The sequence below is a fragment of the Rana temporaria genome, chromosome 8, assembly GCF_905171775.1.
Source record: "Rana temporaria chromosome 8, aRanTem1.1, whole genome shotgun sequence".
In the NCBI taxonomy this organism is placed as follows: domain Eukaryota; kingdom Metazoa; phylum Chordata; class Amphibia; order Anura; family Ranidae; genus Rana; species Rana temporaria.
Genome location: NC_053496.1, coordinates 180,189,462 through 180,216,593, shown reverse-complemented (window position 1 = coordinate 180,216,593; position 27,132 = coordinate 180,189,462). Strand labels below are relative to the sequence as shown.

The 27,132-nt window shown below is 46.1% G+C and overlaps 2 protein-coding genes across 2 annotated transcripts; both read left to right on the top strand.

Moving 5' to 3' along the window:
- Nucleotides 1–7,266: 7,266 nt before the first annotated feature.
- LOC120910188 (gastrula zinc finger protein XlCGF17.1-like) lies at nucleotides 7,267–8,214 on the top strand (the record flags this gene model as incomplete). The annotated part of the gene is made up of 1 exon (XM_040322073.1): nucleotides 7,267–8,214. A coding segment is annotated over one exon (948 nt), but the record flags the coding sequence as incomplete, so codon positions are not given.
- Nucleotides 8,215–18,154: 9,940 nt separating this feature from the next.
- LOC120910556 (gastrula zinc finger protein XlCGF17.1-like) lies at nucleotides 18,155–25,838 on the top strand. The gene is made up of 3 exons (XM_040322312.1): nucleotides 18,155–18,190; nucleotides 19,072–20,090; nucleotides 25,832–25,838. Exons 1-3 carry the CDS (start codon nucleotides 18,155–18,157, stop codon nucleotides 25,836–25,838), a joined length of 1,062 nt encoding a protein of 353 aa, XP_040178246.1.
- The last annotated feature ends 1,294 nt before the right edge of the window (nucleotides 25,839–27,132 follow it).

The window sequence follows — 27,132 nt, the reverse complement described above, 5'->3', positions numbered from 1 at the left end:
CCCCAACAGAAAAAAAGTGAATTTCTGATCTGGTGGGCCAAGAGGGTCCTGAGACCTCGAAAATGTAACAAACACTAAACAGTTCAAACTAAATGTGTTCATATGGGGGCAGTAGTTCTTAAATGTACAATAATCCTCCTATTACCCCCCCCCCCATCCTATTATTGTGTGACCAATACCATCCAAATAATTTTTACTTTCATTTCCCAAAGTTATCCGTCTACAAGGAGACCTGTAGAGATCAAATGGCACCAATGAGGATGGAGGAGAACCAGAGTCACATGACTGAGAAGATCCTAAACCTCACCTTGGAGATCATCTACCTGCTGACCGGAGAGGTGAGGAGGATCCTGGGAGGTCACATGACATCACTCTCTATTTACCCCTTGCCCACTGGGCACTTAAAGCCACTTCGTAACCAGACCAATTTTCAGCTTTCAGCGCTGGCACACTTTGAATGACAATTACTCAGTCATGCAACACTGTACCCATATAACATTTTTGTCCCTTTTTTTCACTCAAATAGAGCTTTTTTTTTAGTAGTATTTGATCGCTGGGTTTCTTACTTTTTTGCGCTATAAATGAAAAAAGACCACAAAACATATAAAAAAAATGTATTTTTCTTTGTTTGTGTAAAATTTTGCAAATGAGTAATTTTTCTTTTAAAATTTTGGCTGAAATTAGTACTGCTACATATCTTTGGTAAAAATAACCAGAATCCGTGTATACCCTGTTTTCCCGAAAATAAGACCAGGTATTATATTCATTTTGACTACATAGAACACACTAGGGCTTATTTTCAGGGGATGTCTTATTTATTTACAGTATGCACAATGATAAATTTAAAGTGGTTGTAACCTAAAAAAAAAAAATCTGTTCCTTTAAAGCAAGTTCCTGTGTCCCCTGTCTTCTCTCCCCCTGTCGGGTCAGGAGTCAGTATTTTGACATCATTTTAAAGGGGTTGTAAAGGTTCGTTTTTTATTTTCTAAATAGGTTCCTTTAAGCCAGTTAAGCAACATTTAAAAGGGAAATCGAAGGAAAAGGTAAGTGAACCAACATTGCACTAGCTTAAAGGAACACTAAAGGTAGAATTTTTTTATTTTATTTAAATAACAAACATGTTATACTTACCTTCACTGTGCAGCTCGTTTTGCACAGAGTGTCCCCGAATCCGGTCTTTTGGGGTCCCTCGGGGGCTGTCTCGGCTCCTCCTCGCAAAAGCTTTCCACCTTCATGCGAGCGAGTTTGCATGGTGGAAAGCTTTTGCGAGCGCGCTTCCGTGATACAGCGGCGGGCATAGCCGCCGACTGTATCACTTGGCACCGCCCCATGGCGCGCCGCGTCATCCGCTGTGATTGACAGCAGCGCCAGCCAATGGCTGCGCTGCTATCAATTTGTCCAGCCTAGCCAATCAACGGCCAGGCTGGGAACCGAAGAGGATCACATGGACACGCACGGGAAATTCAAGGGGTCAGGTAAGTAAAACGGGGGTTCGGGGGGGGGGGGGGCGGTACCGTCGAATGTTTTTTCACCTTAATGCATTGGATGCATTAAGGTGAAAAAACATTTACCTTTACAACCCCTTTAAAGGAACCAATTTAGAAAATAAAAAACAAACCTTTACAACCCCTTTAATTGTTTAGAAAAAAACATCTTGGTTAAAGTCCTTTTAAAATTAATAATTTACAAAGCTAGGGCAACGACACTCAAATCCAAACACCACATCCCGTATATAGGAATCAAAAAAGAAGGGTAACAAACCCTGGGACTTTAAACTGTGTCCAATTAATTAAGTAGAAATACAGTAACAGTATTAGGGGTTTCAATTTATATTATAAAAGTAAAAAAACAAACACAGATAATAAACCATCCATATCGAATACATGACACTGTTTTCAAACGCATAGAAGACTGCAGTAAAATCGCTCTACATGTTTCGCTCAGGTCAGCTTCTTCGGGAGCTTTCGATGTTAATGCAGGTTATGCTGAGAAATCACAAAGGAACAACGGATGGAACAGCAAGTTAGTTAGCTTGAAAAATGTAACATTCAAACAATAAATCAAAATACAAGTATTGTTGGCTAAATAACCAAATAGAAAGATATCAAAAGGTATTTTTAACTGGTAGTCAAAAAATTAATGAAAAATAACAAACAATAATAATTAGAGTGCGAGCTGAGCAAATGTCACCATGGCAGCCAGTCACAACCAGTATAGGGATGTTCAAAAAATTATCTACAAGGTCCCATGAAGGTTCAAGACCAAAACATCCAGGCATTGCCACTCATTCATGAGAACTGATGGTGCATGGATGAGAACTCATGTGGCACGGATGAGAACTGATGGTGCATGGATGAGCACTGATGTGGCATGGATGAGCACTGATGTGGCACAGATGAGCACTGATGTGGCACGGATGAGCAATGATGTGGCACGGATGAGCACTGATGTGGCACGGATGAGCACTGATGTGGCACGGATGAGAACTGATGTGGCAAGGATGGGCACTGATGTTGCATGGATGAGCACTGATGTGGCATGGATGAGCACTGATGTGGCACGGATGAGCACTGATGTGGCACGGATGAGCACTGATGTGGCACGGATGGGCACTGATGTGGCACGGATGGGCACTGATGTGGCACGGTTGAACATTGATGTGGCACGGATGAGCATGAATGGGCATTGATGAGCCATGGATGGGCATAGATCAGTGCTGTGGGCACTTTTGATCCAGCCCACAAGCACTGCTCCACCGACTCCCTCCTCTCTTCACACACTATATTGATCGGTGTGAGGAGAGGGGAGGAGCTGAACTGGACATAACGCTGGTTTGTTGACAAGTGATCGCTCTGTCATTGGCCCTTTACTCCACTCCATGATGCGCTGGGTCCGGAGGACCCAACATTCACGGACATTCTTGGGTGCACGTCCATTGTACATCCTCCCAGAAAAAGCTGACCGTGCTGTAGCCATCATTCGGCTATGGCCCGGTCGGCAAGTGGTTAATAAAACACAGACCTGACCAGAGAGGTGAGGAGGATTCTCGGATTCTAACATGATATTCCTATTGGTTCTCCAATACAGAGATTTCCTGTTCTGAAGTCAGGTGATCATATGTAAAAAATAACTACAGCGCTAAATTAAATACTCAAAAATTATAACATTAATAAATCACCAAATAATAAAAAGCTGCAAAAATATTTGGTAGTGGGTCAAACAAAGTAAAGATGTGTATAATATAAAATATTGCGCTAATTATTAACTTAATTATGCCAACCGTGCTAAAGCAGTGATTCAAAAAACAATATAGAAACAAATCCACAAAATGTGTCCAATTGTGTATAGGATGTGCACCAGTGTTTCAATTAAAACAACAACACCCAGTTCAGTGCAGTGATAGGATTAATCGATGTAATCACAAACACACTCCTGCTTCACAGATGGGGGGATCTCCTCCACACAGACACCGCTCATGAAAAGGAAAGGAGACAGCTCATTGCACAGATGGTATGGCACCAAAAAGAAACAAACAAAAGATATTCCTCTAGAATGGCACACTCACGCTACCGCCGTTAAAACAAAGCATAGATATCCAATGCACCAATCCTCCATAGGGCCGCTCAGCTGATGTTGCATCTACTCATTCGGATCCACTGTCCGTCCCGCTCGTAGCTCCTCCCCCACGCGTTACGTCAATGGTCACTTGACTTACTCATGGGTTTGAGTGACCCATGAGTAAGTCAAGTGACCATTGACGTAACGCGTGGGGGAGGAGCTACGAGCGGGACGGACAGTGGATCCGAATGAGTAGATGCAACATCAGCTGAGCGGCCCTATGGAGGATTGGTGCATTGGATATCTATGCTTTGTTTTAACGGCGGTAGCGTGAGTGTGCCATTCTAGAGGAATATCTTTTGTTTGTTTCTTTTTGGTGCCATACCATCTGTGCAATGAGCTGTCTCCTTTCCTTTTCATGAGCGGTGTCTGTGTGGAGGAGATCCCCCCATCTGTGAAGCAGGAGTGTGTTTGTGATTACATCGATTAATCCTATCACTGCACTGAACTGGGTGTTGTTGTTTTAATTGAAACACTGGTGCACATCCTATACACAATTGGACACATTTTGTGGATTTGTTTCTATATTGTTTTTTGAATCACTGCTTTAGCACGGTTGGCATAATTAAGTTAATAATTAGGTGATCATATGACCATCACAGTGCCTCCATGTGACTCCCTAAATCCTGAGAGACACAACATGGAGAAGATTCTAGAAGTCACCAAGAAGATGATGGAGCTGCTGACAGGAGAGGTGAGGAGGATTCTGGGAATTCTGGGACATTATCCAGTAACAGACAAGGGGTGTGTCTGGATGGTGACTGTATCATTGTGTGTGTCAGGTTCCTATAAGGTGTCAGGATGTCACTGTCTATTTCTCCATGGAGGAGTGGGGGTATTTAGAAGGACACAAGGATGTCTACAAGGACGTCATGATGGAGAATCAGCCGCCCCTCACATCACCGGGTAAGAGGAGACTTTATTGTAAAGGAGAGAGCAGTACGGAGGCTCCACCTAGATCCCCCATCATCTGATAAACACATAGAAACAATGTATTCAGTCAGTGTGTGTGTTTCCTACAGATGGATCCAGTAATGGGAACCCACCAGAGAGATGTCCCCGTCCTCTGTATTCCCGGGATTCCACACAGGAAGGTCACACCATCCATCACCATCATCAGGTAGGTGGGACTGAGCATGAGTACCTAAATAATGATTCCAAGCTCTGACTGGACATTCTTCTATGTAATCTCTTGTTCTGTTTTACACATATTTTCTATCATCTTTGGGGTTTAGGATGAGGAACGGAAAGACATCAAAACTGAGATTAAAAAGGAAGAAGAAGAAGAGATATTGATAAGTGGAGCTCAGCAGTCTATGGAAGGGGGAGGTCCTCTGTATTCCCGGGATTCCTCACAGGAAGATCACACCATCCCCCACCATTACAAGGTTGGTTGAACAGAACATCTGGGATACGGACTTGTGAGATGATGAGTGGATCTTTTCTATATGCGATGTCACAATATTACATTTTACGTTTCTTTCATTCTCTTGGTTTAGGGTGAAGATCCAATCGATATAAAAGTTGAGGTGAAATCAGAAGAAGAAGAGACGTATGTGAGGGATGATCAGCAGTCTATGGAGGAGGATGGAATAACGGGGACATTTATAGAGGAGGACACTCCTACAGAGATCAGCACAGGTGGGTCATTAATAGAAAATACATTCACTATCTAATTTATATTGTACTTTATGTATTCCTAACGCCTTCACTAAATACTCTATGTTGTACATTACATTCTCCTGACCCCTGCACTATGTACTCTATGTTGTACATTACATCCTCCTGACCCCTACACTATATACAATATACAAAAATAACACTAAACCTGTGTTTACAAATAACAAGCAGCTTACACAATATACTGGCAGCAGATGGTTACATTAAAAAACAAAAGGTGCAGTGCTAAAAAAGGGTGTTTTAAAGGAGAATATAAAGTTCATAATAAGAGTTCAGATGTTGCGATTTCAAATGGCGAACAAGAAATCTTGTGAGGAATCCTCCACCTGCGGGTATGCACACGCTGCCTCTTACCGTAAACGGTGGACCACCCTATAAAGTGGTCACTGGTGCTCGTTACAAGATCACTACTCCAGGTCACTCCGATATCAAACGCCAAAAGAATTCCTTCCACATCCGATAGACTCCATATGACAGAAACTCTGTGAGATATATAATGTCAACAAAGCAGATAGACATCTCATGGTGCAGTATGTTTAAAAAGGGAGGGGGGGGTTATTAAAACAGTTTCCAAAATACACCATCACCATACAGAAGAAAGAACTTGCATGTGAATCAATATAAAAGCAGAGATGTTTCCAACCAACAAGATGGCCGACCTCGGTGGGAGGCAACGTCACTTGATCCTAGCTTCACCCAACCTGTATTGTTGTAATAAAACCTCCCTGATGAAGTTTTTTTTTATATCTGATGATTTGATTGGAGCACAGACTTTTACATGTTGATAATAATGTGATAGTATCCTCACAATTTGGAATCTTAAACAGAAAGTGATAATGAGGGAGGAGTCAGTAACCCAATTATGGTAGTCTTCAGGGTCAGTTCAGTCTTCATCTTGGTTGTCCTCACTCACTCTGACCTCTGGTGGGGCTCAGCCCCACTGTTATTCATGACTAAATAAGGAAGTGCAGAACTTCTTGTGTTGGGAAGATGATAATGAGTGATAGAGGGGGTGGGGACACTCGTCCTATAATCCCCTCATCACTGTCACTCCTATAAAGGACAGTTCTCGTTGGTTAATAACACAAAAATCAATCTGCGCAGTCACCCAAATAACCAAACTGAGTTGCACGCTAACACCATATAGGTGATTCCACCCCACCTACCTAATGATACAGACGGGATAAGTCAGTGTAGCGCTAAATATAGGAAAGAAATGTGGTAGGAGATCAGAGGACTCATTTACTTGTTACCTTGAGGGTGGAATTGTAAGATCCTCAGAGACAAAGCTGCCTGATGTGGGCGGAGTCTTGGTTTAGGGGAACCAATCTGCTCATGTCTAGTAATAATCTTTGTATTTCTATTTTAGTAGATGGACGGGAGATGAGGAAAACCTCAGAGGATTGTCTCACTTTGTCTCCAGACTGTAAAGTAGAAGATGAGGACATCACACAGTATAGTCCAGGAGAAAACCCGACTACCTCATATGTCCATCCGGCACCACACAGTGTAGATGGACCATCATATTCCTCTTTTCCTGAGGAACCTCAGACTGTGCGGGACGGTGCCGGACCATCGTATTCCTCTTATCCTGAGGAACCTCAGACTGTGCGGGACGTTGCCGGACCATCGTATTCCTCTTATCCCGAGGAACCTCAGACTGTGCGGGACGGTGCTGGACCATCATATTCCTCTTATCCTGAGGAACCTCAGACTGTGCGGGACGGTGCCGGACCATCGTATTCCTCTTATCCCGAGGAACCTCAGACTGTGCGGGACGGTGCCGGACCATCATATTCCTCTTATCCTGAGGAACCTCAGACTGTGCGGGACGGTGCCGGACCATCGTATTCCTCTTATCCCGAGGAACCTCAGACTGTGCGGGACGGTGCCGGACCATCATATTCCTCTTATCCTGAGGAACCTCAGACTGTGCGGGACGGTGCCGGACCATCGCATTCCTCTTATCCTGAGGAACCTCAGACTGTGAGGGACGGTGCCGTCCTTCCAGCAGAGAAAAGGTTTTCCTGTACTGAGTGCGGAAAGCGTTTCCGTTTGAAATCCCATCTTTATGTGCATAAAAGAACCCACACAGGTGAGAAACTACATTCCTGCCCTGAGTACACACTTTCCATACGTCATAAATCTCACACAGGAGAGAAGCCGTATTCCTGCCCTGAGTGTGGAAAATGCTTTGGACGTAAATCGACTCTTGTTGCACATCAAAGGTCTCACACAGGGGAAAAGCCGTATTCCCACCCTGAGTGTGGGAAATGTTTTTCAAAGAAATGTAATTTCTCCGGCCTACAGAGATCACACACGGGAGAGAAGCCGCCTTCCTGTCTTGAGTGCGGGAAATGCTTCGGACTTAAATCAACTCTTGTTACACATCAAAGGTTTCACACAGGGGAAAAACCGTATTCCTGTCTGGAGTGCGGGAAATGTTTTTCAGAGAAATACCATCTCTACAGCCATCAGATATCACACATGGGCGAGAAGCCTCATTCCTGTCCTGAGTGCGGGAAATGCTTTGGACTTAAATCAACTCTTGTCACACATCAAAGGTCTCACACAGATGAGAAGCTGTATTCCTGTCCTGAGTGCGGAAAAAGTTTTTTATATAAATCACGTCTTGTCACACATCAACGTTCTCACACGGGGCAGAAGCCTTTTTGCTGTTCAGAGTGTGGGAAATCTTTTTTAGAGAAGTCCACTCTTAATTATCATCAGAGACTGCACACGGGTGAGAAGCCTTATTCCTGTTCTGTGTGTGGAAAAGGTTTTGTAAAACAATCAATACTTGTCATACATCAGAGGTCTCACACGGGGGAGAAGCCATTTATCTGTCCTGAGTGCGGGAAATGTTTTTCAGAAAAGTCCAATCTTCACAAACATCAGAGATCGCACACGGGTGAGAAGCCATATTCCTGCCCTGAGTGTGGGAAATGCTTTTCACAGAAGTCCAGTCTTCACAGACATCAGAGATCTCACACGGGGGAGAAGCCACTTCCCTGTCCTGAGTGAGGGAATTGTTCATCACTGAAGTCCTGTCTTCCTGTACATCAGGGATCCCACACAAACCTCGAGGTGTATTGGTGCCTTGAGTGCGGGAAATGTCTTGTATATGAATGTTGCTGGACATGTGGGGAAGAAGCACACCCTGATATACACCTCAGATATACTCCATGGCTGATCTTCATCATGTAAGAAACAGTTGATAAGGAGATCGGAGATCACCAAAGACATGGATGAAGTGTTGTACCGTGTTGGCCATTGATAGCAGGAGAAAAATAAAAATGGAGTCCTTACCGCTCATTGGCTGAGTTCATTTTGAGGTGTACACCTCCGCAGATAATTAGAGTTTTTATTTTTATTTTTTTGGATCCATTGAACAAATGTGAGCAGCATACACCCAGCCGTGACGGATATTGCCCGTATTTTATCTCATACAATGATATCCTATGGTTATTACCTAGTGGCCATAATGCCGTATTGCTGATGAAGGTATTCCAGGGAAAGTACCACATCAGGCCAGTAGATGGCGCTGACCATCAAATAAAATGACTGTGTTCATTACATTACGGACAGAATTTGTCACGGCTCGGCAAATGCTTCTCACACTCATCCAACTATTCATTTTACAAGGCCAACCCCCTTAGTTTCCTTCGTCAGGCACGGCTTCATAAAAAATACCTGGGATATCATACTCATACAATTATCACTACAGTAGACATCAGAGAACATTAGTTCATTAAACCAACTGTAGCACTTACCCCCGAAGGAGCTGCTGGTTTGTTTTGGGTGGCATGTTACCTTGTGTATCTCCGCCATCTAGGGTATTTGATGAGAGTTGTAGTAAATGGAATGTCCACACAACAGGTGTCTTTTCTGTGTTTTTATTACCCAGCTGGGTAAAAACAGTAGAACTTGGTGAAGAATGAAGAGATAGTAAAATGAAGAATAACAGATTTAGGTGTATATAGATGGGAAACAGTCCTACTTCCAACGACAACTTCTATTTCACCACTCCAGCCAGATTGGGTATATCGCACCTGGACAGGCCTCTCTCACAAGCCTGGCAACCAAAATGTCACTCGGACATGGGGTTAAGTCTCTGCCACAGACCCTCACAATGGTTGAAAATAATGGAGATAGTAGTGGTACAGAATCCTTCTTGACAGATTCAACACCCGGATCTCCGGGTTACCGACTGATAGGCGACCAACGTCTAGCCTTTCAGTACCCGGTTTCCTTGGTCTCCCGTGGATAGTCAAGACCCTCTTGGAACACCAGCCTCTCTTGGTACTCCTCAGGCAGACTCTCCACCGAACAGCTTTCTCTAATAGGACTAATGCTCAGGTCCTCCTCAGATTGGGGACTCAGTCGCATCACTGGGCCCCAGCCGCAGCTCAAATGTTCTGGACCAACGTGGTCCCAGAACCAGGAACACGCACAAGGCCATTTTTTCCAGGGTGCAGTGGTATGGCTACTCTGACGGTGGGCGCCACACGGGAAGAAGACCCAAGAAAATGGCGCCTGCCTCAAATACCCCCTCCCAGCATGCACAGCGAGGAAACCTCCTGCTGATAGGCTGCTGGGAAGGACTATCCAAAATCCTTGACTCCACTGCTGCCACCTGTCGGCCTGGGGTGTGATCAGCACCCCAGAAACGACAGCATGAACCCACAGTACAGCCAAAGCTAAGACAGAGGCTTCAAAATTTGAACAGATTAACCTGGTCAGAGTCACTTAACTCTCTGACCCCCCTCTAAATTTACACTAGCACCGGTTCTGAAAAGTAACTAGGCGCTACACACTCCCTCCACTTGAATAGACACTGTCCCCAGTGTCGGAACAAAAATGATGTTCTATCCTGAACACCTTACCTGAATCTACTTGACAGTAAAGTAAAGAGAAAGGATAAAGAGAATATTAAAATATATATTTTTTTTACAATATTCACAGTGGTACATTTGACATTAGAAATGCCTGTCTATCTAGCCTGCCCCATTCTCCAACAGTCTTGATAGATGATCAAGAAACCTGTAAAACAAAAATAGAAAAATATACACACAAACATTTACATTTCCTACAGTTACTAAGGGTATTCGAAGCTGCACCTTTGCCAACCAAGGCGAAGCCTCCTTCCTCCCAAAGAGACATAAATGAAACTAAGTGCTGGAACCTTTCTCCAACTGTAAAGGCCTGAGAAAGAGAAAATGTTTCAGATCACTGTCCTCTAGTGGCAGCATCCCGATATATCAAGTGCAGCATAGTCCATACTCAAAAAAGGAGAACAAGTCAGAAAACTTTCTCTTTTTCTTTGTTGAATGAAGCCCACAGGAACCTAATCCTAAACATGTCATATACAGCCCAGCATATAGAGGGCAGTGATCAGGAGCTTACCATATACAATTAAGTGTACACAGTGCAGGTCTGCCCCCTCCTGTCATACGATGCCATCAACATGGGGGGGGGGGGGTGCAATGTCAGGGTGGACACCCCGTGCACAACAACTTGTCTCCATGTTTATTTGGACAAGGGCCTCTTTTCCAGAACCCTGGCTGGTGGTAATGGGGGTCTTTGAGCGGGGGACTTACTGGAACCTGAAAGCCCCCTTTAACAATAAGGGGGTCCTCAGATACCACCCCCCACACATGAATGAGTATGTGGTACACAGTGGTACCACTATCTGAATGACAGCTCTCTGAGCTGTCATCCGCTGCACAAAAAGGGGTGGGATAGTGGTGACATCATTGCCCGATATGGCCAGTGGCCATGTTTGGGAAATTATTTCAGTGCTATCCCCACCTGTTCTGTGGTTATGCTGCTTCATGCATTAACGTACTTCCTTAGACCCAGTCTGTCCTGCCATTATGGTCATCTGCTGGCTTGGCACCATCCACAGGCAGCTTAACTCTTCAATAAGACACTGAAGGTGAATTCAATACAATATTACTTCAGACAATTGCAGTACAGAGGATTATTTTTTTCAGTCTTTTGAAGGGTACCTCCCAACTGTCCCTGATTTCGAGGGACTGTCCTTGATTTGGAGCAATGTCCCTCTGTCCCTCATTCCTCCTCATTTTGGTCTGATCCATATAGTTGTATATAAAATGCACTTTCTATCTATCAAAAAGTGTTTCCCAGTGCTAAACCTTTCATCCGATTTCTAAATTGCTGCATTTGTAAATTCCAAAAGCCAATATAAAGGAATAGTAGTGGTAAAAAAAAGCTCTTGTGGGTTTAACCAATCTTGGTTTTTTTTTAACAATTCTCCTTTAAGGGGGCGTGGCAAGGGTGTGTGTCCTATGCCTGCATACTTTTGCTGATAGGTGTCCCTCATTCCCAACTCAGAAAGTTGGGAGGTATGGACAATGACTTACCTAAGCCCCGTCTCTATAAAAAAAAACTATCACTGACTGAGGGAACATGGAAGGAGAAAAGAGGCTATCTAGTACTAATCTAACTAGCTCTAAACAGGAGGGCAGGATAGAGAAAGGTACCAAATCACTTTAGTAAACAAGTTGCAGTGGTCCAACACTGCCACTAGAGTAAGAAGACAATGACTTTCCTAAGCCTGTCTCTGTGAAGAACTAACATTGACAGAGTAGACATGGAAGAAGAGGAGAGGGTCTAGCTAGGAAGCTAATTAGCTCTAAACAGGAGGTGAGTGGGTGCACTGGCCATATATGACCATTTAGTTTGCCTATTTGATGAACTGTGACAGCTTGGGTTTGGGTCAAACTTATGGTCAACCCAAACCCGAAGCTCATCCTCACTGAGAAACGGAAACTGTTAATTTCTCAGAGAACTGCTAGAGACCTTTGGAGGAACCCTGGCTGAGAAAGGCTGGACTAGGCAGTAATATATTTCTTTAACCCTTGTTGGGAGTGGAGATGAGAGCACACAATGAGATGTTTATCGGGGCTGCAGTTCTTCTGAGCTCCACAAGGTGGGGACCTCACATCTACCAAGACAGGAAATCTCTATGGAAGACAGGAAGTGATGTCAGGTACTGACAGGAAGTGATGTCAGGTGCAGACAGAAAAGTTCCGGGTTAGAGGTGAGTTGTGAGGAAGTAGAGAGGAGACATCGCTTGATGTGGCAGCAGAGGAGGTAATAAGATCATATTTTCTGTTTATACCCAGTAACACCCCCCCCCCCCCGTCATGTCCGTCCTCTTCCTCCATAGTCACTGTGACGTCTTTTATGTCCAGCAGATGATGATACACACATTCCCCCACTTACGGGGTCGAAGCATTGTCTTAAACTCTAGTAATATGGTCCTGAGAGGCTGTGAGGGGGTAATAGGGTTAAAGACTCCGGGGGCCTCTGAGATGATGGTGATTTTGAAGGACTTCGAGGGGTTAGTCAATATTCAGAGCTCTGAGGGAAGAGGAGGCTGTAGAGGGCTCAGGGGGCCTCCAAGCCGGAGCGGGGGCTCTTAATCAATTAGGGCCCTCCTACCTGCACTTTTTTTTCCATTCCACTCAAAACTCCTGCCAGGAAATGAAGGCAGCTTTCACCTTCTTCCGATGTTACTGGTCAAGTAATATGTTCCAGGACACCAAGTGGAATGAAGAGAAGTCCTTCACCCTGGGTATGCACTCGTTGTTAGAGGATCTCTGTGCGCAGACTCGCCTAGCAGGCCCGTGTTGTGGGTCTGAGGGAGCCGTCCAATACCTTCCCATGACATATTTCCCAACATTATAAAAACATTTATAGGGGACACTTTTTTGTCTGTGGGCGGAGTCTTATTATAATTAGTGGGCGGGGGATTAGTTTGTAGGTGTGACGTAGTGGGGGAAATTAAAATGTGCAGCGCTGGGAAAATGGGCGTGGCTTTCACTAATATTGGGCGTGGCTCAAAGGGGGTGTGGTTAGAGTCTGAGATGAACAAGGGGTGGAGTCCCTCCTTACATCAGGTGTCCCCAGCGGAGTCCCTCCTTACATCAGGTGTCCCCAGCGGAGTCCCTCCTTACATCAGGCGTCCCCAGCGGAGTCCCTCCTTACATCAGGCGTCCCCAGCGGAGTCCCTCCTTACATCAGGCGTCCCCAGCGGAGTCCCTCCTTACATCAGGCGTCCCCAGCGGAGTCCCTCCTTACATCAGGCGTCCCCAGCGGAGTCCCTCCTTACATCAGGTATTCCCAGTGGAGCCCTCCCCCATCAGGTATTCCCAGTGGAGCCCTCCCCCATCAGGTATTCCCAGTGGAGCCCCCCTAAGATATACCCAGTGGAGCCCCCCCCCCCCCTTACATCAGGCATTCCCCAGTAGTGGAGACTCTCTCCGCCGCCATTAAGAACAACACGATTGAGTATACCTGAATAGGCAGAGCTACCGGGTGGCTGCCAATATAAATTGAGCTGCAGCACCGCCCACCCCCAGCCCCTTCCCACACACTACACAGGCAGACCGACATTGTCTCCGCTGGCCGCTGACCTCTAGCGGCGGCGGTGAAAATCGGGAATACAAGGATTTTGTGGGACATTTCCCGGGAATCGCAAAAAAACAGGAAAATGCTCTTAATCCCGGTAATATCCCGGGAAATTTGGGACAGTTGGTAAGTATGCCATGACATGACAGACTGTGTCAGAGCCTGGTACTGAAATTCAGAACACCAGGAACTCACCGCCACTCTGTACAAGGTCCTGTATACTTGGCAACTAAGAGAACAAACCCCTCACCCCTTCTGTCCTCATCCTACCCACATTGGGCTGCCCCCCCAATCGCCCTCTATTTCACCAACAGCATTCTTCTCTTACTGCAGAGAGTGTCAGTCAGCAGGCTGTCAGAGTTGAGGGCCTTGCAGTCGGAGTTCTGCCAATTATCCGGATTAGCCCAGAACTCCTGTCAAAATGCAGGTAGTTTCCCTTCCTGGACAACATGATGACCCTATATTGACCTCACAGCACTGCCTCAGAGCAAAACAAGAAGACAGAAGAAGGATCGTATTTATCATTCCTTGTCTGCAGATCTAAAACTAATTAAAAACGGAGAAAAGGGAATTTCTGATCCGGTGGGCCAAGGGGGTCCCGGGACCTTGAAAATGTAACAAACACTAAATAGTTAAAACTAAATGTGTTCACATGGGGGCAGTATTTCTTAAATGTATGCCAACCCTCCTATTACCACCCCCCACACACACACACACACACCCTATTATTGTGTGACCAATACCATCCAGATAATTCTTACTTTCATTTCCCAAAGTTATCCGTCTACAAGGAGATCTGTATAGATGAAATGATGGGACCAATGAGGATGGAGGAGGACCGGAGTCACATGACTGAGAAGATCCTAAACCTCACCCTGGAGATCATCTACCTGCTGACTGGAGAGGTGAGGAGGATTCTGAGAGGTCACATGACATCACTCTTATCTCTATTAATAAAACACAGACCTGACGGGAGAGGTGAGGAGGATTCTGGGAGGTCACATGACATCACTCTCATCTCTATTAATAAAACAGACCTGACGGGAGAGGTGAGGAGGATTCTGGGAGGTCACATGACATCACTCTCATCTCTATTAATAAAACACAGACCTGACCAGAGAGGTGAGGAGGATTCTGGGAGGTCACATGACATCACTCTCATCTCTATTAATAAAACACAGACCTGACCAGAGAGGTGAGGAGGATTCTGGGATTCTAACATGATATTCCTATTGGTTCTCCAATACAGAGATTTCCTCTTCTGAAGTCAGGTGATCATATGACCATCACAGTGCCTCCATGGGACTCCCTAAAACCCGAGAGACACAACATGGAAAAGATTCTAGAAGTCACCAAGAAGATGATGGAGCTTCTGACAGGAGAGGTGAGCGGTGCCGGGAATCTCTACAAGGACGTCATGATGGACAATCAGCCGCCCCTCACATTACCGGGTAAGAGGAGACTTTATTGTAAAGGAGAGAGCAGTACTGAGGCTCCACCTAGATCCCCCATCATCTGATAAACACATAGGGCCAGATTCACAGAGAGCAGCGTATCTCTGTGCGGGCGTAGCGCATCTCATATGCGCTACGCCAACGTAACATAGAGAGGCAAGTACAGTATTCACAAAGCACTTGCTCCCTATGTTACGGTGGCATAGCGTAAATGGGCCGGCGTAAGCCCGCCTAATTAAAATTAGGAAGGTAGTGGGCGTGTTGTATTAAAATTAGCCGTGACCCCATGTAAATGAATTCCCGAACAAACAGCACATGCGCATGCATGCTCAGAATCACGTCGAATTTACGCCCTAAGATACGGCGGCTCAATGGCAACGACGTGAACGTAACCTACAACCAGCCCCATTCACGTACGACTTACGCAAACAACGTAAAATCCGACGGCAGTTCCGACGTCCATACCCTACACGACTTAGACCAGCTATTTGGTTTTCTTTCTTTACGCCGGACGTACGTCTTACGTAAACGGCGTAGCTTACTGCGACGGGCGCAAGTACGTTCGTGAATAGGCGTATTTAGATCATTTACATATTCAACGCGTAAATCAATGGAAGCGCCCCTAGCGGCCAGCGTAAATATGCACCCAAGATACGACGGCGTAGGAGACTTGCGTCGGTCGTAGGAAGCCAAAATTCAGGCGTATCTTGTACTGTGAATACGGCGCATAGATACGACGGCGCATCCATGGACTTACGCGGCATATATAAAGATACGTTGGCGTAAGTCTTTGTGAATCCGGCTAATAGAAACAATGTATTCAGTCAGTGTGTGTGTTTCCTACAGATGGATCCAGTAATGGGAACCCACCAGAGAGATGTCTCGGTCCTCTGTATTCCACACAGGAAGATCACAACTATGCACGCTGTTATCAGGTTGGTTGGAGCATCTAGAACATGAACGTGACTCAACAATGCAAGACAGTTTGAACCCTAAAAAATATTTTATTTGTGGTCTAGTATCATTAAACCTTATATCTGCCAACCATTCCCTTGGTTTAGGGTGACGATCTGGTAGATATAAAAGTTGAGGTTAAAGCAGAAGAAGAAAAATATAAGAGAGGCGACCAGTCCACAGAAGAGGGTGCCATTAAAGTGCCAGTTAAAGTCAATGAAGCTTTTCATGTCAAGATGGAGAATCAGCCGCCCCTCACATCACCGGGTAAGAGGAGACTTTATTGTAAAGGAGAGAGCAGTACGGAGGCTCCACCTAGATCCCCCATCATCTGATAAACACATAGAAACAATGTATTCAGTCAGTGTGTGTGTTTCCTACAGATGGATCCAGTAATGGGAACCCACCAGAGAGATGTCCCCGTCCTCTGTATTCCCGGGATTCCACACAGGAAGGTCACACCATCCCTTACCATCATCAGGTAGGTGGGAGTGAGCAACTAGAACAGAATTCTAAGCTATGAGAGGACATTCTTCTATGTAATCTCTTGTTCTGTTTTACACATATATTTCTATTATCTTTGGTGTTTAGGATGAGGAACTGAAAGACATCAAAGCTGAGATTAAAGAGGAAGAAGAAGAGATGTCGATGAGTGGAGCTCAGCAGTCTCTGGGAGGGGGAGGTCCTCTGTATTCCCGGGATTCCACACAGGAAGATCACACCATCCCCCACCATTACAAGGTTGGTTGAACGGAACATCTGGGACATGGACTTGTGAGATGATGTGTGGATCTTTTCTATATGTAATGTCACAATATAAAATTTGACGTTTCTTTCATTCTCTTGGTTTAGGGTGAAGATCCAATCGATATAGAATTTGAGGTTAAAGCAGAAGAAGAGACGTATGTGAGGGATGATCAGCAGTCTATGGAGGAGGATGGAATAACGGGGACATTTATAGAGGAGGACACTCCTACAGAGATCAGCACAGGTGGGTCATTAATAGTAAATACATTCACTATATACAATATGTTGTACATTAAATACTCCTGACTTCTGCTCTCTCTCCCCTCTACACACTGCTATATAAACATAGGCCCGGATTCACAAAGCACTTAACGCCGACGTATCTCGAGATACGCCACGTAAGTGTAAATTTGCGCCGTTGTATCTATGCGCCGGACTCTGAAACCAAGATACGCCTGAAAATAAGCTTCATCCGACCGACGTAACTTTCCTACCCCGGCGTATCGTGGACGCATATTTACGCTGGCCGCAAGTGGCGCTCCCATTGATTTCCTATTCAAATATGGAAATACGTTGATTCAAGAACGTACTTGCGCCCGGCGCATAATATACGCGGTTTGCGTAAGTCGTACGTCCGGCGTAAAGTTATTCCCCATATAGGAGGCTCAACTCATGCTAAGTTATGGACCAGGGAACACAGCTGTCGTATTTTACATTGTTTACGTATTACGTGAATAGGGCTGGGTGTAGGTTACGTTTATGTCGTAGGCAGTGATCCGTCGTATCTTAGGGAGTAGTTCCGACGTGATTCTGAGCATGCGCACTGGGATACGTCCACGGGACGGCGCATGCGCCGTTCGTTTTAAGTACTTGTATGGCACTCGGCCCATCATTTGCATGGGGTCACGCCTCATTAGCATGGCTCACGCCCACTTCCACCTACGACGGCTTACGCCGAGTGAACCCAGCGCAGTTTGGGAGGCAAGTGCTTTGTGAATTCGGTGCTTGCCTCTCTGCGCTGCTTTGGCGTGTAGCGTATATTAGATACGTTACGCCGGCATAAATATGCACCGATGTATGTGAATCCGGGCCATAATATGTATTCTCTTTTGTTACACCCATTTTCTACCAGCTGGTCATTTTATATCTGAGGATTTGATTGGAGCACAGACTTTTACATGTTGATAATAATGTGATATCATCCTCACACTTTGGAACTTTAAACAGAAAGTGATAATGAGGGAGGAGTCAATAACCCAATGATGGTCGTCTTCAGGATGAGTCCAGTCTTCATCTTGGTTCTTCTCCCCCCATCCTCACTCTCTGACCTCTGGTGGGGCTCAGCTCCGCTGTTATTCAAGACTAAATACGGAAGTGCAGGACTTCTTGTGTTGGGAAGATATCAATGAGTGATAGAGGGGGTGGGGACACTCGCCCTATAATCCCCTCATCACTGTCACTCCTATAAAGGACAGTTCTCGTTGGTTAATAACCCAAAAATCAATCTGCGCAGTCACCCAGATAACCAAACTGGGTTGCAAGCTAAAACCATATAGGTGATTCCACCCCACCTACCTAATGATACAAATGGGATAAGTCAGTGTAGCGCTAAATATAGGAAAGAAATGACCTGGTACGAGATCAGAGGACCCATTTACTAGTTACCTTGAGGGGGGAATTGTAAGACCCTCAGAGACAAAGCTGCCTGATGTGGGCGGGGTCCTGGTTTAGGGGAACCAATCAGCTCATGTCTAGTAATAATCTTTGTATTTCTATTTTAGTAGATGGACGGGAGATGAGGAAAACCTCAGAGGATTGTCTCACTTTGTCTCCAGACTGTAAAGTAGAAGATGAGGACATCACACAGTATAGTCCAGGAGAAAACCCGACTACCTCAAATGTCCATCCGGCACCACACAGTGTAGATGGACCATCGTATTCCTCTTATCCTGAGGAACCTCAGACTGTGCGGGATGGTGCCGGACCATCGTATTCCTCTTATCCTGAGGAACCTCAGACTGTGCGGGACGGTGCCGGACCATCGTATTCCTCTTATCCTGAGGAACCTCAGACTGTGCGGGACAGTGCCGGACCATCGTATTCCTCTTATCCTGAGGAACCTCAGACTGTGCGGGACGGTGCCGGACCATCGTATTCCTCTTATCCTGAGGAACCTCAGACTGTGCGGGACGGTGGCGTCCGTCCAACAGATAAGAGGTTTTCCTGTACTGAGTGTGGGAAGTGTTTCCGTTTTAAATCCCATCTTAATGTGCATAAAAAAACTCACAAGGGTGAGAAGCCACTTTCCTGCGCTAAGTGCGGGAAATGGTTTTCAAACAAGTATACACTTTCGAAACATCATAAATCTCACACAGGTGAGAAGCCATATTGCTGCACTGAGTGTGGGAAATGTTTTTCAAAGAAATGCAATTTTGACAGCCATCAGATATCACACACGGGAGAGAAGCCGTATTCCTGTTCTGAGTGCGGGAAATGCTTCGGACGTCAATCAACTCTTGTCACACATCAAAGGTCTCACACAGATGAGAAGCTGTATTCCTGTCCTGAGTGCGGGAAATGTTTCTTATATAGATCACATCTTGTCAGACATCAACGTACTCACACGGGGGAGAAGCCTTTTTGCTGTTCAGAGTGTGGGAAATGTTTTATAGAGAAGTACACTCTTACTTATCATCAGAGACAGCACACAGGCGAGAAGCTATATTCCTGTTCTGAGTGCGGGAAATGTTTTCAAACAAAAACCAAGCTTGTCACACATCAAAATTCTCACACAGGGGAGAAGCCATTTATCTGCCCTGAGTGCGGGAAATGCTTCGGACGTCAATCAACTCTTTTCACACATCAAAGGTCTCATGCAGATGAGAAGCCGTATTCCTGTGCTGAGTGCGGGAAATGTTTTTTATATAAATCACGGTTTGCCATACATCAACGTTCTCACACAGGGGAGAAGCCTTTTTGCTGTTCAGAGTGCGGGAAATGTTTTTTAGAGAAGTCCACTCTTATTTATCATCAGAGACTGCACACGGGTGAGAAGCTTTATTCATGTTCTGTGTGCGGGAAATGTTTTGTAAAAAAATCAATACTTGTCATGCATCAGAGATCGCACACGGGGGAGAAGCCGTATTCCTGCCCTGTGTGCGGGAAATGCTTTTCACAGAAGTCCAAGTTTGATAAACATCAGAGATCTCACACGGGGGAGAAGCCGTATTCCAGTCCTGAGTGAGGGAAATGTTCCTCACTGAAGTCCTGTCTTCCTGTACATCAGGGGGTCCCACACAACCCTCGAGGTGTATTAGTGCCTTGAGTGCGGGAAATGTCTTCTAAATGAATGTTGCTGGACATGTGGGGAAGAAGCACACCCTGATATACACCTCAGATATACTCCATGGTTGATCTTCATCATGTAAGAAACAGTTCATAAGGAGATCAGAGATCACCAAAGACATGGATGAAGTGTTGTACCGTGTTGGCCATTGATAGCAGGAGAAACATAAATAAAAATGGAATCCTTACCTCTCATTGGCTGAGTACATTTTGTGATGTAAACCTTAGAGGTCTATTTTTTATTTCTTTTTTTTAAATCCATTGAACAAATGTGAGCAGCATACACCCAGGCGTGACGAATATTGCCCGTATTTTATTTCATACAATGGTTTCCTGTGGTTATCACTAGGGATGTCCTAGTGCCGATACCTGGGAAGTCAGGGTGATCGGTGCAGCAGGGGAGTTACATTCACTGATCTGCCCCCTGTTCAGCTGTTTTTGTTAAAGTTATACAGCGGTGATCGGTGCTTGTAACCCCCCCAAAGCCGCACTGATCACCGCTGACTGTACCCCTCCGTGCTGTCTTCTCCCCCCTCTGTGCTCCGTGCTGTCTTCTCCCCCCTCCGTGCTCCTTGTTGTCTTCTCCCCCCCCCCTCCGTGCTCCTTGTTGTCTTCTCCCCCCTCCGTGCTGTCTTCTCTACCCTCCGTTCTGTCTTCTCCCCCCTCCGTGCTGTCGTCTCCCACCGCTGTGGCTTGAATCCTGCTCGTTTTGCGAGACAACACTTGCAAACCCAGTCAGGATTTAAAAAAATACACATCGCTCGTATTGCGAAACGCTCATTAACCACTTAAGCCCCGGACCATTTTGTAGCTAAAGGACCAGCCCACTTTTTGCGATTCGGCACTGCGTCGCTTTAACTGACCATTGCGCGGTCGGGCGACGTGGCTCCCAAACAAAATTTGACGTCCTTTTTTCCCCACATGTAGAGCTTCCTTTTGGTGGTATTTGATCGCCTCTTCGGTTTTTTATTTTTTGCGCTGTAAACAAAAATAGAGCGACAATTTTGAAAAAAAAACAATATTTTTTACTTTTTGCTATAATAAATATCCCCCAAAAATATATAAAAAAAAATGTTTTCCTTAGTTTAGGCCGATACGTATTCTTCTACACATTTTCTGGTAAAAAAAATCGCAATAAGCATTTATTGATTGGTTGGCGCAAAAGTTATAGCGTCTACAAAATAGGGGATAGTTTTACCCAGTAATATATTTACTAGTAATGGCGGCGATTAGCGATTTTTTTTTTTTTATCGTGACTGCGAAATGCACTGATGACTGAAAATTACACGGGCAGTAAAGGGGTTAACCTGTAGAGGCCGTTAAAGGGGTTAAGTGTGACCTAATGTGTGATTCTTACTGTAGGAGGGTGTGGCTGGGCGTGTGACGTCTCTGATCGTCGTTCCCTATGACAGGGAACAGACGATCAGTGACAGGCTCACTAGGAAGCACAGGGAGGGGTTTGTTTACACTTACCTCTCTGCGTTCTTCAGCTCTGTGAACGGGGAGAGGTAAATGTAAACAAACCTCTCCCCACGCTTTCTAGTGAGACTGTCACCGCCGATCGGCTCTCCTCTACTCGCGTCTGTCAGACGCGAGTGAGGAAGAGCCATCAACGGCTCTTCCTGTTTACATCGTGATCAGCTGTGGTTGGACGCGGCTGATCACGTGGTAAAGAGCCTCCAACAACGATCGCCGCGATGCGCACCCCCGGGGGCGCCCAGCGGCTCAGAATCCTGAGGACGTCATATGACGTCCAGTCAGGATTCTACAACCACTTTGCCGCCGTCAATATGTCATTGGCGGGCGGCAAGTGGTTAAGTGAAGATCATGGATTGTTCTCATCATTCATTTATTTAGTGTCATTTAATATTGTCATTTCTGTTTGCGCTGCAGTGTTTTTTTAATAGTAATATATTTCTATCCCCCTTTGTGGGAGTGTAGATAAGAGCATAAGGCCGTGTTCACAGTATGTTTCTCCTGGCTGCAGTTCCTCTGAGCTCCACAAGGTGGTGATCTTACTTCTACTAAGACAGGAAGCCCCTATGGAAGACAGAAAGTGATGCCAGGTACAGACAGGAAGTTCCGGGTTAGAGGTGAGCCGGGAGGAAGTAACAAAGAGACATTTGCTGGAACTGGCAGCAGAGGAGGTAATAAGATATTATTTTGTATTTACACCCAGTAACCCCCGTCATGTCCTTCCTCTTCCTTCATAGTCACTGTGACAGCTTTTATCTCCAGCAGATGATGATATATATCATATATAGTGTGGGGTTGCCATTGTGTGTGTGTGCAAATATTTGTTGGCACCGGGTTGGGGTTTTTGGGTGTGTTTTGCACGCCATAGGCTTTTTAAAAAAAAAAAGTGGGATTGCCATTGAAGTCAAACCCAAACACTTTAGCATTTGCACTTTTGGTGGCCTGCAAGGGAGTAGTAATATGGCACATAGCTCGCCATAGCAAACAGTGCAGGAGGCTGAATTTTGAGTCCTATGCATGGAATACAGGGGTCATAAATAAGGATGAGCTCTGGCGTGTTAGCATAGTACACGTGTGTCTCCCTGGCTGTGATTAGCGCAGCGCCGTGGTGCACACTTTCTGGCGGGCTCTGCACGTGTACTATGCTAACACGCCAGAGCTCATCCTTAGTCAGAAATATTTTATGTGCAAAATGCAGGGGGTTTGATATGTCCCGGGGAGAATCCTAGTGCTTACAGGGAGGGGGGCAGATATGTAAAATAGGGAGGCTTTGCGAGGGGAGAAAGTTAAAACTAGCAAGGGGGGTCAGATATTTGCTGGGGGCGCTATAGGAGAGGAGAGGGCTAGTGAAAGATGGGGGTGGGGGGAGTCGGATATGTGCTGGGGGGGGTGCTTTGAGAGAGGAGAGGGCTAATACAAGGGGGGTAATGTGCTGGGGGAGGGAGAGGGCTAGAGCAATGGGGATGGTAGGGGGGTCGCATATGTGCTGGGGGGCGCTTGGGTGGATCATAAATGTGCTGGGGGGGGGGGGTGTCAGAGATGTGCTGGTGAGGTGCTTTGTGTGGGCAGAGGGCTAATTCCAGATTGTAAGCTCTAACGAGCATTGCTTTCGGATCCCTCTGTATTGATTTGTATTGTAGGTGTACTGTCTTCCCCCATGTTGTAAAGCGCGGTGCAAACTGTTGGCGCTTAATAAAACCTCTATTATAATAATAGTGCGGGGGGGGGGGGGAGGGTATTGGCTGGGGGGTAAGATTTGTGCTGGGGGTGCTTTTGAGAAGGTAGAGAGATAGTGCTAGGAGGGGTTGTCAGATTTCAAATCCAACCCACACGTCTAGAATTTCTTCCCTCTGCCAAAGCCCCGCCCCTGCACATATCCTCCTAACCCCTCGATCACTCCACATATTTTCGAAATTGTCCTCCTTCCCAGCCACTCTCTCCCCCTCCCTCCTCCATCTACAGAGCATAATAAAAACTTTCTACGGGCCTGAGATCAGCACGTTCCTGCTTTGATTCACTGACACTGTGCTCTGCTGAACCAAGCTGCCGTCAGGGGGGGGGGGGGGGGCCATCAGATGTCACTCTCGGTGCAGTCCGTCCCACTCTCGGTGCAGTCCGTTCTGAATAATGTGTCTGGGTCTGTGGCAGAAGTAAACCCGAGCACATCATTCAAAAACCACCTGTCCGGTTTTCACCCAGACAGTCCAGTTTTTGAATGATGTGTCCGGGGGTTCCATCTGTCGGAGACCCGGACACATTATTCAGAACGGACTGCGCTGGGAGTAACAACTCTGCTCTGCATCTGATGTATGTCCCCACTCGCTGCCGGCAGCCTGTCTCACCACTAGCTGCTCGGTGTGAACCAGCATTAATTCTGATTGCAGGGGGATCCGAACTCCGACCGGGGATTCAGCCTAACCTGGCAACTCAGTGTGAGCCTGCACTGTCTACCACTGATAGCAGAGGGAAGCTGCAGATCCGACACCAGCTGGGGGTTTAGCTTAGCCTGGTTACTCGGTGAGCCAACACTGCCTGCCGCTGATTGCATGCAGGAGGGAGCTGCAGGATCCGGACTCCGTCCAGAAATTTTACCTAGCCTGGCTGCTCAATGTGAGCCACTGATTTCACCAGGGAGCCGTGAGAGCTGGACCCCACCCGGGGGTTCAGCCTAGCCCATCTGCTTAGTGTGAGCCGGCACTGTCTGATAGCAGGGGAGCCAGGATCCAAAGAAATCTTAGTCAGCTTTGAAGAAGGGATGTCTCCAGTCCGGTCGTACCCAGGGGAGAATCCTGCTGCCCAGGGAGATCAGCTCTTTGGTAATTTGGTGCTTATGATCCACAGTCTAGGGGGGGGGGGGGGGGGGGTCAGCTCTGTAAGAATCTGGAATCTTAAACTGGGATAAGTGTGGAATTACTGAAATGTGATTTTCGGGTTGATCTACGTTTCTGGCTGGTGTTCTATAGGGAAGTATCGGATCTCCAGTCTATCAGAATCAAAAGGCATTATATAGGTGATGTGTACAGTAGGGGCATAGAAAGGGCTCAAGACGGTTATATTATCCACAGATGGAGCGATGTGTCTGTCCTGTACATGATGCATACAGGGTTAATAAACAATGTTAGTGATCAATAAGTATATTATCAAGGTGGCAATACAGGATCATATGGGGTGTCAATCCCAGCCAAGATACTCCAATGCAATATTCCCAATGCACACATTCCTGTAGAGATGGCTGTATCTATAAGTGGGCACTGAAGCGACCTCCGGCTGGAACCGTGTGTAGATGAGACGAGTCACATGCCTGATAAGGGGGTCCTGGGGTCCTGTATGCTTGGAAAAAAATGTTAAAAGTTGTACGCAATATAGATATGTCAATACCTTCCATCCACTGTGATGTCTTTTATCTCCAGCAGATGATGACACACACACACATACCGTGTTTCCCCGAAAATAAGCCCTACCCCGAAAGTAAGACCTAGTGCAATTATCAGGGTGGGCTGCAATATAAGCCCTACCCCGAAAATAAGGCCTATCAAAGTTCACACAAAAAAATGTAATCCATTACTGTATACTGGTGCAGTGTCTCCGTTTATTACGGTTTAATTATATGTTTTACAGACACTGGAGGTCCTCTTTTATCGTCCCGGCTGATGTCTGCAGCCCCTTTCTATTCAGTGTACGAGCGGGCTGACGTCAGCAGGATCTCGGCTTTCATCTTCTCCTCCCCGCTAACGTTGCCTGGATCTCGGCTCTTCTCTCTTATCCTCTCCCCCGCACTGATGTCTGCAGCCCCTTCATCTTCAGTGTATGGAGCGGGCTGACATCAGCGGGATCTCGGCTCTTGTCTCTCTTCCTCTCCCCCCCACTGATGTATGCGGCCCCTCCCTCTGCAGTACACGGAGCGGGCTGACGTCAGCGGAGATCTCGGAGAAGAAGAGCAGATCACACGTGAATGCCCAGGGGAGCTGTAAAAGGTATTTGATAAGGACTTTAAGCAAGATGTTTTTTTTTAAATAATTAAACTGACTTCTTACCTGACAGTGGCATGGGGGGAGTGGTGGGGGGGTGACACAGGAACTTTTTAATTTCTTATTGATTTATTCATGGTTGATTTTTAGAACATGAAGAGGGGTAAATGATGCAGCACATGCACTGTGCTATCTATCATGCTTTAAAAGGAACTGTTTTTTAGGGTTACAACCACTTTAATGCAGTTATTAAATAAGCCCTACCCCGGAAATAAGCCCTAGTGTGTTTTTTGTAGCAAAAATTAATATAAGACCCGGGCTTTTTTTCGGAGAAACACGGTATATAATGTGGAAAAATAGATTAACCCCTTCAGGGTAAGAACACTAAAGCGGTTGTATAGTCAAAAACATTGTTTTTTTTTGTGCCACCTGTAAAGGAAAATGCATAATGAGCTAGTATGCATCGCATACTAGCTCATTATGAAATACTTACCTTAGAATGAGGCGTCGGTATCTCTGCCGGTCCACGCCGAGGGAGATGACATTTTCCCTCAGCGTATCTTCCGGGTATCGCGGCTCCAGCGCTGTGAGTGGCTGGAGCCGCAATGTTGTCACTCCCATACATGCGCGCGGGAGACTTCTTTCCGGCAAAGTCCGGCGTCTGCCGGGCCTTATGCCGAGAATCCCCTGTGTGCATGCACCTCTGCAATCAGCGGCTCATTGCAAGGGGAATGTTGGCTTACCTGTAGGTAAAAAAAAAAAAAAAAAAAGAAGACTATACAACCGCTTTAATGAAATAGGTAATGAAGGCAGCCTTCACCTTCTTCCCATGTTACTGGTCAAGTAATATGTTCCAGGACACCAAGTGGAATGAAGAAGGGAAGTCCTTCACCCTGGGTACACACTCGTTGTTAGAGGATCTCTGTGCGCAGACTCGCTTAGCAGGCCCATGTTGTGGGTCTGAGGGAGCCGTCCAATACCTTCCCATGACATGGACTGTGTCAGAGCCTGGTACTGGAATTCAGAACACCAGAAACCCACCGCCAGTCTGTACAAGGTCCTGGATACTACAGTATACTTGGCAACTAAGAGAACAAACTCCTCCCCCCTACTATCCTCCTCCTACCCATACTGGGCTGCCATTGGAGGGATGAGAACAAAATCCTTCCCTCCAGCCCTCTACTTCACCAACATCATCCTTCTGCTATCCAATCCAATCCGTTCTCCTACTGCAGAGAGTGACAGTGACATCACTCCTATCAGGCAGCAGGTCGGAGATTGGATGGGGAGAGAACCTATGCCTACATGTTCTCTCCCCATTTATTGTTTGACAGTCTTTCTGTGTTTGGGAAGTGAAGGGATAAGCGCCACCTACTCTGGTGAGTCAGTACCTCCTATAGTGTTGGCATATCTATCTATCCAGCACTTGGATCCTCGGGTGCCTTTTCTTT